Raw genomic sequence first — 16,805 nt, 5'->3', positions numbered from 1 at the left:
CTACGGCTATCTGGGCCCCTTTGTGGGGTTTTGTGGATAGATTAGACAAAAATCACATTAACTTGCTTTTAAATTGGTTTTATTATTTGAGGAAGTTAGATGCTAAGGGGTGTAAGTGTCAAAACCTAGGTCTGAGGAAATTGGTTTTCAAATTTGCTTCATCTAATTTTTATTACATGGAAATTGTATGAGAGCCAAGAAAAAAATCCAATCAACAATGGCCCGAATCGACCGAATCGAAAATTTAGCAGGAAAAAAGTATTTCTTCAGTCTTCAGAGAAATTATTCGTGATTGAGTTTTGCATCTTCTAAGAAATATGTTCAAAGAGTGGTACGTATTTAAGTTTGAATATTCACTCAAACTTTTTATTTGAGGAAATTCTTCTGCAAACTTTTAGAAAATCTAACTTTTCGTTTGAGCTTAATCAATATATTCTGAAAGTTTAAACTTAGGGTGGACCCGAAAAATCATTTTTTTTTGTCTAACTTCTTTGTTTTACGTAAATGTGGTCTTCAGAAAAGCTGTAATGAAAGTAATGATATATATTTTCGCTAAACATTGCAAGTTTGTAATTCTAGATAGTTCTAAGCAAATTTAAGTGAAAAACTATGAAATCCTTAGATGTGCATGTTTCATGGAGTTGGTTCGATATTTTTTTTTCTTTTAGTGGCATTCGAAAGGCCATATTAGATAACTTGTGTTGGAGAAATTGTGAGAGTGACATTTTTGTTAATTGTGAAAAAATACTTCAAAAATACATTTAAATACTCGGAATTCGACGAAACACCAGTTTTAAAGTTAACGGCGTGCTGCTTTCAGCAAAGTTGTTGGTTTTAACTACATCTACAACTTTTCCCATGTGAAACTCAATGGATATATGTGAAACAAAAATGTGGAACCTATGTATTAGGTAACTTCTACTGGAGGAACTGTGAGAATGACATTTTTGGAAATTGAGAAAAAATTGCTTCAAAAATACACTTAAAAAAACTCAAAATGCGCCTGTAATTCACAAGGTTTTAAAGTTTACGGCGTGCTGCCTTCAGCAAAGTCAGAACTAAATTCTAAATAAGCGCTACACTATACAACTTTTTTCTTAGAAGATTCATTTGAAGACATCAGAAGTTTCTCTGAAGATACCATCCGTCTAATATTGAAGAGAACAGAGAAAACACCTTTTTCCTTTTTCCAAACTACCTCTGCAATTATTGCGTTATTTTTAAAGTATTTTGTTGTACAAATTTGTTGCTTTGGCAGAGACTGACAAGTTTAAAATTTTTGATTTAGTTATATGTGGGAAAAATATAAGTGTTTTTTGAGTTTTGAGAAAATCGACTTAGATGTTTCTTCAACAGTTTTTGATTCCATACAAATTATATAAGAGCCAAAAAATCAAGGTAACTTAACTCAGAACCGACCAAAATACTTACACCCCCTTGCGTTTGGACCACTGAAATGTTTTCAAACAAAGTCATCATTATGATAATCAGTTATGAATAGGTCTACTTTCCTGCATCGACTTATACGTGTCGTAACAATTCATTGAACAACGCCAATTTTTTACGTACCTATTTAATCTTAATTGTGAAATGACTCATTACGGAACTTGACTCATACGGAACTTGACGCAGAGCTCTATTTATACATCACTTGTCGTAGTTATGAACTCGTTCTGTAATAGTAGTTTACGCAACAAAATGCAGAATGACGATTTTTATAACACAAGTCGTACATTTGTACGTTTACACGAGTTGCGTACACATTTTTTGCAATTCCATAAAAGGCCACTTGAGGGTATCAGAAATCTTATTGAGATGCATTCCCCATTATTTAGCAATTTGGAAACAAAAACAATGTTATGACTTATTACGAAATTCCAAACAGTTACGTAAAATTCAAAGAGAAATTAAAAATAAATCTTGTTGTGTTTACTTCTATTTTATTACAGCGAAGAACCAGATAGTTTTTGTTATTTTTTTGAATCAAATTACGCAGGTGGCAATTGAAATATAAAAGTACAAAATAACTGATTGTTGGAAAAAGTATTATTATTTTTGTTATCAAAGTCTTGCTTTTACTTCATGGGACTCTATTTTTATTACAACTCTTCCTTAAGAAATAATTATTCGTTCACAAGTTTTTCAAAAGACGACGCTTATCATCGAGTTAATCATCTCTACAATTGTGTTAGCATTATTATGCATACATATATCTACCGCGTTGCTCAAGTTGATTGTCAGCGTTTCTTTCAGTACAATTGCTTATCATAAACTTGAAGTTGGAATTGCTTTTGATTTTGCTATGAAAACCTAAATCAATTAGCGTAGATATAATCACAAGGACAGGGTATGGATCGTTAGGTGTGATTTATCAAAACATTTTTATGATAATTTTTGGATAAGTGGTTTACAGTGCAAATATCAAATGAAACTGTATTACATATTCATCTGTAGCTCTTGACATAGACGAGCTTTTATATCTTGTATCAAACTATTCTTATATGTGCCATTACAAATCTTAAAAGCATCACCTTTTTTCAACGTGTTTGGTGTAAAAAATTGAGTAAATTTATGTAATTTTCATTTATAGCGTGAAACAGTAGTTTCGAAGAAATATGCACGTCTTCTTTTTCCATGTTCTCTTAATATGTCTGGGCAATATTCAACAAAACAATCAAAATGAATAATCAATAAGCGTCATAAGCAACATACATTTACCAATTGTTTTAAAGCTCTATGAAAGGTGACTGACAAGCAACTTGGGCTACTTCGCTTAAGTTTTAGAAAATTATACATTTAGCTATCTATTATCCATTAAATACCTTTTTTTTATTCAAGACTAACGTTGCATGCGGCTTTCTTGCTTTAATTTAAGACCTCTATCCATGGATCATATACAACTTTTCTATAGTCAATTTCTTCTCTATGTAGCACCTTTGTATCGGTATCTAGAACACATTTTCTGCTTTCACTGATGGTGCCCGAGGGAGATTTTTATGGTGTTTTGGATCCCATCTGTGCCTCAACTGGAATGTGGCTTCAATGAATCGATTATCAATCATCTTGGTGTAAATAAACCAAATTCGTTTTCCATCATTTCTATGTGTCTGAGAGCATTGTTCTTTATCTGTTTACCATTGCATTTTTCATAATCGGTGCCGCCGTGTCCTATGGTACACTTATTCCACATACATACATCTGTCACCTATCCAACTGTTTAGTTTTCTTTTTTCATGTATTGATAGCGATATTATTGGTCTGATTCGTTAGTTTCTCATTTCGTCTGTACTGCACACGGTAAATAACAATCAGATTTGGATTTTCGTTATTCTGTTTGTTCATTCTGGTTGAGAATTGCTACAACAAACAATCAATACAATTAGTTTATGGTATAACATTGTGTTACTTAACGAAATTTGTTCCTGTGTGCGTTGGATAGACGCCCTCAGTAGTAAACTCCATTAAGTAATGCTAAAGAAAACTATTAACGCACCAGAGTTAACCGTAACAATGAAACATCAAATATGACATTATTTTACACAGAATCCTGTTAGTTGGCAAGTGTCAGCAGATGGCAGTCGTATGATTGGTCATATGGTTTTGCAAAGAAATAGTGACAGCGAAGACGTTTTGGGATTGAGAGTACGGGGTGGACAAGTTCTGCCTCACAACGAAAAGGGAGCAATAGTTGAACAAGTGCAGCGTGGTTCGATAGCTGACCAGGAAGGACACATTAGGCCAGGTAAATACCACCCGTTCTTGTTTGGTACGTTTTGAGTAAAACCTTTTACTGCTTAGCTTGGATGAGTGTTTCGCTGACGGTAAACGGTCTGAAAAGAATAAAAAAAACATTACTTGCTCGATGTAGGGTTCTATTAGCTCCATTTTACCACACCGTGATCCTAACTATAGCTATGTTTTCCTAGCAAGGTGTTAAATACAGGCTTGACTTTGCCAGCATTCAACTTTTCATTTCCGTCCACACGTTTTCAGGTGATGAAGTAGTGGAATGGAATGGCCACTCGATGCGTGGGAAATCCGCGTCGAACGTATACGATATTATAAGTGCTAGTAAACGGGAACCGTTGGTAGAATTACTCCTAACACGTGAGATTGCGATAAATCGTAAAAACACTCAAGCATCTTGGCGAAAATCTCATTCCCCAACGCGCATTCAGACTCACCGTGGAGCAGGTATTAGCGACTGCTTTTCCTGTCAGTAGAAGAAATTTCTGTAGCGACTCAAATCGATAAAACAATGATTAAGATCTTTGGCACCCTAATAGCTAATGTGCTAACCAAAATCCACCAAAATTGTACGCTCCAAATTAGGGATCTAAGAATGTTGATGTGTTATATTTAATTAAAATTTTAGTGTGTTTTTGTTTGTATTTTTCCCTTTTGTGCAGTCTTAATACTAGTAGAATCAGCTGATGACGGTCCTTATTTCCACAGAAAACTACATCCGACGAGATAAGCCAAGCGTGTTAGTCACATCTCCCGGATCGCCAGACTTGCACAGTGTTCGTAATTATTCCACCAATCTTCGTTACCCTAATAGACTGACACCGGCTGCGACAGCAACGCAGCAGGAGAATAGCGTTGGAGGACGAGTTCAATTAAAGCTAGGCTTCGATCCAAGTTCTCTGCAGCTGATCGTGACCATCCTGGGCGCCAAAGATCTGGTTCCAAGGGTCAACGGAGCGGCACGAAACCCATACGCCAAAGTGAGTAGTGAATATAATGTTAATGAATCGTCAAATCGTAACGCATCATTTCCAGATCTGCTTGCTTCCCGATCGAAGTGAAAAATCCAAAAGACGAACGAAAACGCTAGCTCTTACCAACGAGCCTCGTTGGGGTCAAACATTCGTATACGACGGCCTCCGTAGAGCTGATCTGCAGAATCGTCTCTTCGAAGTATGTTCTTTCTCCATTTCTCTCGAAAATCATTAAATGCCATTCATCCATTTCAGATCACTGTTTGGGATTACGTCCGCTATGGTGCCAACGATTTTCTCGGTGAAGTGATTCTCGATTTGTCCACGTACCCTTTGGACGACGAACCAGAGTGGTTCAACCTGCAGCCGCATTCGGAGAACCTCCGAGATGCAGTACGTATTCGATAGACAAGTCGTTTCCAAGTGAAATCGTTCGTTCTTGCATATGCTCCGAGTTGATCCGTTTGGTTTTCGTCAATTGTTTGTAGTGTATTCCACATGAATTGTGCAGTCAACGCTGCATACCGGGAAATGAGATGAACAATGGCCTACATGTCATCTTCTTAGAATTTGAAATTTCATCTGCGGAGGTTGGATGGATAAGAAGTTGACTGTGCAATTTGTTTCATATTCTTTGCTAATATATTTAGTAATTTCATAACCTTCTATACATTTTCGATAACGATAAGTTATAAGAGTAAAAATATGCTTGAATAGTTTTACCGTTTAAATGCTAGACCGTTGAAGTATGAATTGGGTTTATTTGTAGACATTGAAGACATGCGCTTGGAGATACATATTCAATGGAATCCAACATTCAACGTAGATTTTTTTTACAGTATTGTGTATATCATATATTATGCAAAAATTAATTATTGGGAAAAGTAGGTTAGTCTAGGAATTTTGAAATAATAAACATCGTGGTCTTGAACTTTTTGTACGAAATAGTTTGAACAAACAATTCATCTACTTTTTGTACGAAAGTGTAATGAACATTCAAAGCAGATCTTTGGATCTACAACATTTATACTGTTTACAACAACTATACAATTTACAGTTACTATTGATCGCCCTACCTACATATCTGGATGGTTACAGCGTAGCTTCACGCCATAGCAGGAATACTTTCCCAGTTACCCCTAATGGCACTCTTTATCAAACCAATCGTTTCGATTGTCGTTGACCAGTGCAAATAAGGCTTTGCACCGTTGTAGTAAGAAGTTGTAGGACAGGTCTTACGAGTTGTTGATACATACTTTGCAAAGGTCTTGTTTCTTTACTTGAAACATTTAAAAAAATACATTTATTCCTTACATTTAGGTATGCTCTGTTAGGCATGAGTGTTTGGTTGTTCAGGTGCGTTTTATTGCATTGCGTGGTAGCGAAGTACTTCGTTATTGCATACCGAAAACTGTAATGCTTAATCCAATTGCTTATGGAAAACTATTTTTTGGAAGAAAGAGCTATCCAATCGGAATTCAGAGATGGAAAGACATGACATTATCCATTGTCATCCATGCTTATTTTCTCCGTTACGAGGGAAGCGACTCACCGACGCCCTCGTCACGGAGTTTGATGATGGGAAGGATTCACCATACGCAAGTGCCTACTTTGTACCTAGTACTTTGATAGCTACAGCGTAGCGTCACGCCATTGATGGGCGTACATTTCGCAATTATTTTTTTCCCGACATTCGCACTAAGTGACCAGCTTACTGAAGTCTGCCATGTTTTACATGTTCATAATATTCGCAACTTTATACACTTGATGTAACTCGTGATTTAGGCGTCTGATTTTCGAAGTTTCCAACTGAGTATTGTCCGCAGCATTTTACCCTCAAAAACATCAAAGGTTTTCCGGTATGCCTCTTTTAACTTCCACACTTCCAATTCAATATTTTATACTAGCGAATAATCTATCTCTACCTGCAACCGTGTACTTTGTTTTGTTAGAATTAACGGTCAGGCGTATCCTCGCTGTCTTCCTCTTCAGAGGCACGGTTGTCTCCTCTACTGACCTGCGGTCGATTCCAATAAGGTCGACATTGTCCGCAAAGCCAAGGAGCATGTGCGACCATGTGATGATAGTGCCGTTTCTCTGCGCGCCAGATCTCCTAATAGCACCGCCGAGTGCAATGTTGAACAGCAAATTCGAAAGAACGTCTCCCTGCTTCAAACCGTCTAACATAACAAACGAAGTTGACAGCTCGTTTCCAATCCCAACACTTGATTTCGTACCATACAGCGTAGCACGAATCAGCATAATTAGTTTCGCCGGAAAACCATATTCAGACATTATTTGTCACAGGGTGTTAGGATTGTTATTTTGTCGACGATATCACCCTAGTGGTCTAGGATGAATCGATGGAGGAAGTAGAGTTGACAGCAGCGCACTCTCTTTCCATAGTTTAGGAATGGATGAAGTCTAGGAAACTTGGACTGGCTCGTCACAAGACTGAGGTGGTGGTGGTCATCAACCGCAAGTCCGAGTAACGGGCGCTTATCTCGGTCATCATAGAGTCCAAGCGATTCCTTAGGCATCTTTAGGGAAATGATCGATGACAAGCTCAGCTTCGCTAGCCACGTTGAGTATGCCTGTAAAAGGGCTTGTACGGCTATAGCGGCACTTTCGAGGATGATGTCTACCAGCTCAGCTGTAATTGCCAGCATACGCAAGCGTGACGCTATCCTACTATCGCTACTAAAGTATGGAGGACCAATCTGGTCAAAAGCGCTTAGAACGAGCAGAAATCTAAAGCAGAAATCTAAAAGTATAGCGTATACCGAACGATATCTAAAGAGGCCGTGTGCATTATAGCCGGGATGACGTCCATTGGGCTCATCATCAAGGAAGATGTTCAATGCTTCAACCAAAGAGGTACCAGAAGGGTCCGCAACGCGTGTAAAGAGGCAAAGCTTAGAGGCTGGGAGCAGGAATGGGATAACTTCACGGATGGTAGATGGACCCATCGGATAATACCCAATGTGTTAGATTGGTATGAAAGAAACCGTGGGGAAGTAAACTTCACCTGACGCAGTTTCTGTCAGGATATGGTTACTATAGACAGTACCTGCATAGGTTCGGGCACTCAGAACCTCCTGCGTGCCACAATTGTACTGGTGTGGAGGAAACAGCGGAGCATGCCGTGTTCGATTGCCCCCGTTTCATTGTTGAAAGAGATCACATGCTCGCTACATGTGGAGGGGACACGTCCTCCGACAATATAATAGAGAGAATGTGTGCAGATGCCGAGTGGTGAAATACAGTAACTACGGCCTATAGCGTGCCGGCCAAGAGTTGGCTGCAGAGATTTAGCCCTGCCGAGGCTGGTCCCGTGTAACATTGTTTAAGTCGGCTATTAGAAGCAGCTTGCCTAGGCTATTTTTGTTACATGTGTTGTGCTACATACACTGGCTTCTCCCCGAAGAAAAACCGTAAGGCGATTCCGGGGAGATGAGTGTCTGAGGCCAAGCGTAATGTCAATGCACTGTATACCACTTGAATATTTCAGCAAGAATTGCAGAAGTACAGTGCATGGGCTGGTTCTAGTAGGTCGTCGTTGGTGCGGTATCCCCACACTCTCTGACTTACTTTCTCAGGGGATCTGTTTGCAGATTTACCAAAAAACAAAGCTTCCCCGTGGCAACCGATCTTCCTTGCTCCAGGCACTGGTCACATCGAAACTGATCTACGGGATCAGACTGGTGAGCCGAGAAGGACCAGCATCTCTGCAGATCGTTGCTCCGGTGTACAACTAGATGGTTCGGTTCGCTTCTGGTTCATTTGTGACCAGCACGAAAACATGGGCACTTTGCCATTGGACCCTCTAGCGGTACAGTTTTCAGCAAGGACAGCCATCCGAATTGCAGCTAAAAATCCTGATAACAAATTTCCTCTGATCCGGCGAATATCGGACCGACTGGTCGAACATAAGGGATCAGCGCTCCCCACTGTTAGTCAACTTGTGAGACAAAATGATTGCGAGTGGCACGCGCGGAAACCAGTGATAGCTTGGAATGTCAAGAGGAGTATTAGAGCTGGTGACCCATCGGAAAAAGTCCACCCGTTAGTGCAACATCTGCGTTCGACCCGCTTCCGTTAATCGACCGTAGTATACACCACCCAGAACATTGCCAAGTGGCAATAATACAGGTCTGGCTGGCACGTACAGTTTACCGTAGCAGTGCAGTGTCTTTTCCGCCTTGAAAATGGCAAACTCAATCCCGAACGTAGCTAGAGAGATGACGATCCTCACGGATTCGGCTAGTTGGGCGGGAAAATTGAAACTCCCGTACATTCAATACAAGTCGATCCGATTCTGCTGGATCCCTGGACATGCAGGTATCAGCGGCAACAGTGAAGGCGACTAGCCAATGAGGCTAGAAGGAAATCGGTAATCGATACCCCTATACCAGGAGAGGACGTGTTGAGAGCTGTCAAGCAGCTAATACGTACGGTGCAAATGGAATGACTAGTGGTTCAACACTCGTGATTCGAAACTTCGGGAAGTGAGGCAAGATTCACTTCGGTGGACGGGACACGGAGCGCAGCCGACAAGCATGTGCTTACACGGCTAAGGATCGGCTATACGCGGCTTACCCACAATTTTGTTAAAAAAGGAACCGCTAACAACCTGCGAATGTTGTGGAACAATGGTGAATGTGCGACATTAAATTCTGTGATGCAGAAAATATGAAAAAGAAAGGCAGGAGAACACAAAGACACGACAAGTTTCAGAGACGCTCTAGTGAATGATGAAGAAGAATTGAAATTTTTATTAAAGTTTCTACATGAAACAGCGTTAAGTTCGCGTTCCAGTTCAATTTATAGAACGGAGTGAGCTTGCTCATTGTTCAGTTCAAAAATTTGAACGTAAGAGAGCAGAAAATTGGAGGAAGATGGTTTTGACAGATTTCACGGCATCTCAACGTTCCAAAGTTGTTTTGAAAGTGCTCAAAGCAAGAAATGCTATATTCATCATAATTCAATTGAACTTACCATCAATTCAAGAAATATTTCCGAGGTATAAACCTAAATCCATGCTTCGATTACCATTGCAAGGCATTGCGATCAAAACGGGCAGTCCGAGAGCAGCGACAAGCTCTGGCTCGAGAGTTCAATGTCTACTGCGTTCTCATGCAAAATTTGGCTCGCGTTCAGTTCAAAATGCATCACTGAACAGGGCTTTACAACAAAACTGTATTGCATTTAAGATGCAAACCTGGACTAAATGTCCTCTAAATGCGGTAATACAAAACAATCAAAGGACACCTAGCAACGATTATATAAATCACCGCCGCCCTATCAAGCAAAATCTATCTTTAACACCGCATTTCTTGTGAAAAAATTATACCGCGTTTGGTGTTCCCGCATTTGATATTTGCATTTCAAATGCACACAGCAAATATCGCCGAATCTGGAAGATTTGGGTCTATTCTACGAGTGGCATGAGGTGAGAATTGTCGATCTCGTATAGTAGGGTGACAATTCTCGACTCGAGTGAAGTGACTCGCCGTGTAAATCAAATGGAGAGTCACTTCACTCGAGGCGAGTATTGTCACTTCGCTATACGAGACCGACTATTCTCACCTCACGCCACTCGTAGAATAAACCCAATTATCTTGAGAACATAATTATGAGCAGGTCAAATTTCTTCAGATTCTAGAATGAAATTTCGAAAAAAAAAATGCTGAGAACAATTCTTACAATAACCTGATCTGGATTCTCAGCTGGATTCTCGCAAAATTTAGGTCGCGACCTCCATTTTTTTTGCGATTTGGAAGAAAACCTTGATTCCCCTAATGGTATTCAAAATCTTCTGCTTAAATCCACCAAATTAAAAATGCTGACCACGATTGGTGACAAACTCTACCTTTCTTCTTGAATCGAATGGCCTGGGCAAGATGATGCTCCGATTTGCCATGACTTGAGTTATCAATAGTCTTTATCTAGGGGGTGCGGTAGAATATTTGAATTGTTCAAATTGAACACAATCTTTTCCGCGAGTGCTAACCGTTGTTTTTTGCTTGTCTCGCAGGAAACCACATCCAAAGTGCACTCTTAAAATGCTTCACACAAAGTATCATCAATTCAATGCTGACGATTGTAAAAGGCATACTCGGATCATTTTTACGAAAAGTTTTGTTTGACAGCAACCTGGCTGCTTGTTGATTTTCATTTCGCATCCCCTAGGTCTTTATAATAACTGAAGATTTCATTCGTTAAATTTGAAAATTCACATCTCAGGACCATGATTTTTATTAGAACCATTGACTCAGTTCTCCTTTCCATATCATATACAGTATTGGACAAAACATTTGCAACTTTTTCGATTTTCCATACAAAATGACCAACTTTGGTAAGCTAGATCTCAGTTATGTATGAACCGATTCGACTGAAACTTTCACAGAACATCAGATATAACTTGAATTTTAACATATATTTTTGAAAAAAATTTCCAATCACGAGTTTATAAGTAATAACGGTTTGACTAAAGTGTAATTTTCGACGAAAAATTCAAAACTTTTTGTCTCAAAATCTGATAGCCCTACACAAAAAATGTCTTCAGCAAACTTATTCGTCTCGTCAAAATCTACAACTTTGCTGAAGATAACATTTAGCTATTCCATCAATATGTTTAGTTATGTCAATTATAAAAAATCGTCAAAAAATTCACTTTAATCAAACTGTTACTGCTTTTCAACTTGTGATTGTAAAAATCACTAAAAAATATATGTTAAAATTCAAGTTATGTCTGATATTCTGTGAAAATTTCATTCAAATCGGTCCATAAATAACTGAGATATAGTTTATCAAAGTTGGTCATTTTGTATGGAAAATCGAAAAAGTTGCAAATGTTTTGTCCAATACTGTAGCTGTTTGCGTTCGGCGTGCAAACCGTGAATAACTAGGTTTCAAATGCGGTAACACAAAGCAATCAAAGGATACTTAGCAACCATGATCCATATCACCGCCAACCTAGCAAAGAAAATCAAACATTGACTTCGCCTACCTTGTGAAAAATCTTACCGCGTTTGGTGTTCCCGCATTTGATATTTGCGTTTCAAACGCACACAGCAATATGTATTCTACCTACGTAAATGATCAGCTTGTAATCCATCGAGCATGTAGTTATAATATGTAGTTGTCCGTTGTAGTAATCTGCCATTTATCTGATTTTTCATGTCTACAATGTACGGTTTGTCCGTCCATTTTCACGGAAGAGCTGAAGTTTTATAATATAGTCGATGATGGTCAGTAATCGAATGTGATAATTTTGTTCATCATTTGTATTTTCGATGTAGCATTACTGCGCATTCAAATTGCGTCTCTTTGTGTGATGGCAGTTTTTATAAGAGTGACTTTTGAATATAAACAGCTAACCATTATTTTACTATTAACATTGCAGATTTTTTTACTCCATTTATGAACCATTTCTAAGAAAACCCATCACGCATTTTTCACGATTTATCCGTAGTTCCGTAGAGACGATAGAGAACCTGGCAACGAACTGGATATGATTTTATCCCCGATCGATCATTTATCGCCGCCGAGCACCACTTCAAGGTGTACTGACTCTGACACGACCTCCGAATGCGATATCGATGGTCTGATGACTGCCCGAGACGGTGCTAGCGTATCATCATCAAGTCCTCCACCAGAGGTAAAATTGGTCATCCATTTCTTTCATTCATTACCACTTTCATAATCACTAAATGGTTGAGCATAAAACTAAAACTACACTGTAAAAAGCGTTATCACTATTTCCTGCACCTTTCATATGACACGTTTCGTTCGATTTAGTATTTTTGTTTTGGGTAATGGGAGTATAGTTTGTGTATAACTCGTGTGAACTCAATTAACAACACTGTTTTATTTTTCAGTTCTGTCGTCAGTTCCTCTACAGACGTTTGCCCTGTGAATACCATTTTACGTTAGTTGAAAGAACAAACAATCATTCCGAATCGTATCGGTTCAAATAATCTCTCACAAAACAAACACTAGCGAATCTCATTCACTTTTATCATACATTAATCATAGTAACATAACGACTTTCAACATGTGACTACATTAAAACCAATAATTTGCTACGAAGAACAAAGTTGTATATGAGAAATATGGAGGGTTCAGCTTATATCATTGCTTTACTTTGATGCTACCTGATCTGCAAACCAAACTATAGCTTTTAGTAATAACCCTTTATAGATGCAAAGAATTATTTTCGCAGAATAGTTTTACTATGCCGTTGATTTAATTTTCTAAGTTGAAATTCTATACAGCTTTGCTTATTTAAACACGAGTTCAATCTTATAGCCCAGTAGCCGTAGTAAACAAGTACTCAATTCCTTGATAAAACCAACAATTATGTACTACAACACATGGATGAAACCAGTATTAACATAATTCGTTTGGCATTCTCTGGTGCTTATTTCAGGTTGATCTACAAGAGCGAAGGTCTCGACGGGATATGTCACCGCAGGGACGCAAACGAGTCGCTAGTATGGTAGCAAAAGACTATCGAACGGTGTCGGGCGTAGGGCAGGGCTTTCACAATCAAATGACGAACGAGGTATGTTTTAGATCAGCGATTCCCAAAGTGGGCGAATTCGCCCCGCTGGGGGCGATTTTCGGGTTCAGGGGGGCGAAAATTTGTAAAACTGAAATTGGGGGGCGAAAACGCATAGAAAGGGGGCGAAAGTACTAGTAATAAAATTAAAGAATCATGCAAATTATATACCTAACTATGTTACCTCTATTTGTTTGCACTTTTAAGTATATTCATATTTGAATTATGATAGAAAAAACTCCATGAATGTCAACAACAAAATGTTTGTATTTTTGAAATATGAATCAGATGCTGAGATTTTTTCAAAATATATCGTAGATTTGAATAGTTTTAGTCACAAATATCATTGGAAGTATTTTTGAAGTGAGACATTTACTTAAAATTAGTCAACTAAAGTTTTTATTTTTGGAATCTGTTTTTTTCACAAAACAAAATCGACAAAACAAGTTCATTTTGAAATTTTGGTTACACGTGATCTTGTCATATATCATGATACCAACGTTATGAATACTTTTGTCAAATTTTACTGACAAAAATCGGGTGCTATGGATTAAATCACTTATTGCAAAAAACGTAAAATTTCAAATAGGGCTGATATTTTTTTATGTCGCGCACCATCCAACTCTTTCAAAAAGTCGAAAATTATGAAATGGAGGAAAAAATGTATTATGTTTTTGACTCCCGTAAGATATTGGAAGCTTTTAAGTCACCAAGCCCGGTAAAAAGACGATTGAAAATGAAGTAAACAAAAACGCTTTTTTATCATGACTTAGTTCCATAGTACTAAAAATAAAAGCTCGTTGAATTAGCTTACTGCTGTCAATATTTTAGTTTCTTTTTTTCTAACACGTTGCGGAAATCTGTAATGTGATTGACGTGCGGATACGTTTCGTTACGGGACAATTTTATTTAGGGGTTCTAATCTTACTGAACAAATATTGTAGTATTGTTAGTGAAGCTGAAAGATCAATGTACAATTCGTTGAAAAATGACATCATATTTAGGAGGCGATTCTGAAATATGTTAGGCTCAAAGGGGCGAAAGTCAAAAAAGTTTGGGAAACACTGTTTTAGATAATCGATGAGATTGGTTCACAAAAGAAAAAACAATCGGTTTGGTTTGAAAGAGTGGTTTCAGAGTGTACTGCGAATTGACAAAATAAATATTTTTTTAGGTGGACAAAACTTCTGCCAGCTGCGTTTGCTTCTTCAACTAGAATTCGGTGTTTTATACATGCACCTAACGAATTTTGATATATTCACATTGGAAAATAAACGCACGGTTTTAACACCGTGGTTGGCACATCACGTATTCCAGAGTGTTTTATGTATGTCGGCACCATAATTTCAAATTTGTTCTGGTAGCGAAAACACATAATCCAAATGATGTATATTTCATTATTGTAGTCGAATATGCTTTCAAATTGGTGAATATCGTCGAAAATAACAAATAGCTACTGCGTGAGGTCTGTCAACATTACTGCAATTTTCACAATGTTGACATTTGTAGAGTAATGTTTGACGTTTGGCAGATTAAAATCTATCCACTAAGCAAGAAGCTTTATTTAATATATTTCGGTGTTATAAACATTATTGAGAAAACAATAAAATGATTTTTTAGATAATATGTTGAAAATATGTTCTTATGATGTATTATTGACTTATAATAACAATCTAAACCCTCTAGTTAAGATGCTCTAGAGACGTTATTACAACGTAATTTTAACTCATATCTGAATCAATATACACAAACATTTCACATTTTGCTAAATAAATAATCAGGCTTACAGTACTGTTTGAAAGGTTGAATCACCTTACTTCGAATATGTTTAATTTGCATATGATTATATTGAATTTAAAAAATTGATTAGAAATCAGAATCAATTTGATAAGTTCGGTTTCATACTCAATTGGTTTTCATTGCGATATAAAACAATTGAGTATGAAAAATTTAATAAAATAATTGAACCGTTCGAATATTTTTGGAGGCGCTGCAAGCCATATTATATTATATTATATTATATTATTATATAGCTTTCAAACAACGTCACAATAACCAGAACATTTGCATGTATTATAATCTAGTCATCTTGTGCCATATATATGTGGTTTGTTCTTTAAAATAGCTCAATTACAGCACATGAAGAATGTCGTTATAAACACTTGAATTGTGAGTATTTAATGCAGAAAAAAACCTAATTAAAACAACTGTTCATTATAACTTATATTCTCATCTTTATTATGTTGAGAGTATGTTTATAAATCGTCAATGGTATGTGATTATAAGTGGTTGTCAGACCTATGAGATGTTATATAAGCCACCATTTTTTGTGCTGTTTTGGCTATACAAGTGTGAGATATAAAGTAAATATCACTAGAAAAAATACAACAGAATGTGTTAAAAATTGGAATTTTTATAAATTATTTTATAATTATTTTATTTAAACATCAATTAAACCAGTGTTTTGTACAACTTTGTCGACATGTAGCCAAAAATTGTGACGTGCTGGAATATTTCTGAGAATGGCATCAGATTCAGCAACCCCAAATCTACTAGAGACACATAATTTGATCCTTGAGACACGTTTAAATGTCATTTTTGTTATGTTGCGATACGATTATTGAATCAAAGTATCGATACTATCAATATATTCATTCAAAAGGTATCAATCGGAATATCGTATTATAATAATATTCGGATGGAAACTTTTTTTTCCAAAAATAACAAAAAAAAAACATATTTTGAGAAAACCCTACAGATGTTTTTTCATATATTAGTCTTCAATATAACGAAAAAAAAAACATCGAATATCGAAAGCAAAAAATCGATATTTATCGATAGTATTTTGGCGTACTCAGCGTTCAGCAGTTTCAGCTATCCCACTTTCTTCGTGCTGCCTTTGTTCTGTGGTGGATTTGCTTTTCTTATGCTCTCGCTGCCCTGACCGCTCTCTGTTTATAGGGTACCGGCCATAAGCATACAGTTTCTGGCGACATTCTTCATGTCTGTCACTCTCTTGCACTCTTCGTCAAACCAAGCGTTTCGTTTTTGTTGTTGATCAGTGTCAGTTCTCGCACCGTTGTTGTCATATCTTCATGGATAGGATCCCACTGGCTGTTGACATCACCAGAAACGTTAATTCTTTCCAACTGCTCGTCAAGCTGCTGGCGGTACTGTGCAGCTATCCCATCAGTTGACAGGCTTTGGATATTTAAGTGCAGCGTTCTATTAGTTCTGAAACTCGTGACGCTGGATAACCACGCCCAAATTTTAGTTACAACGAGATGATGATCCGAGTCAATATTATCTTGTTACCCTGGATTACGGTACTTATTGTTTGAAAATCCCTAGAATAATTGGTCGGTGTTCAGACAGACTGGACCAAGTGTATTTTTAATGGTTTCAGGAAAATGTACCTCAATCATTCGAAATGTCAAAATATTTGCATTGTTTACTGCGATAATGTAGTTTATATATTTGATGATACATCTGTACAGAAATAGCATCGAAAAAAATAA

At 37.4% G+C, this 16,805-nt stretch overlaps 1 protein-coding gene across 3 annotated transcripts in view; it reads left to right on the top strand.

The window, feature by feature from the left end:
* Positions 1-16,805, top strand: part of LOC5578447 (regulating synaptic membrane exocytosis protein 1) — a 172,393-nt gene that overhangs the window by 107,932 nt on the left and 47,656 nt on the right. For all 3 annotated transcript variants that reach the window (XM_021855306.1, XM_021855303.1, XM_021855304.1), the window contains exons 9-15: positions 3,544-3,742; positions 3,994-4,194; positions 4,456-4,727; positions 4,783-4,920; positions 4,977-5,114; positions 12,199-12,384; positions 13,156-13,290. In XM_021855306.1, coding sequence (XP_021710998.1) covers positions 3,544-3,742; positions 3,994-4,194; positions 4,456-4,727; positions 4,783-4,920; positions 4,977-5,114; positions 12,199-12,384; positions 13,156-13,290 — 1,269 coding nt within the window. The remainder of the gene's footprint in view (positions 1-3,543; positions 3,743-3,993; positions 4,195-4,455; positions 4,728-4,782; positions 4,921-4,976; positions 5,115-12,198; positions 12,385-13,155; positions 13,291-16,805) is intronic.

This window comes from Aedes aegypti, chromosome 3 (assembly GCF_002204515.2).
Source record: "Aedes aegypti strain LVP_AGWG chromosome 3, AaegL5.0 Primary Assembly, whole genome shotgun sequence".
Lineage (NCBI taxonomy): Eukaryota > Metazoa > Arthropoda > Insecta > Diptera > Culicidae > Aedes > Aedes aegypti.
Note: the sequence above shows the minus strand (reverse complement) of the source record. Positions and strands in the feature narration are given on the sequence as shown.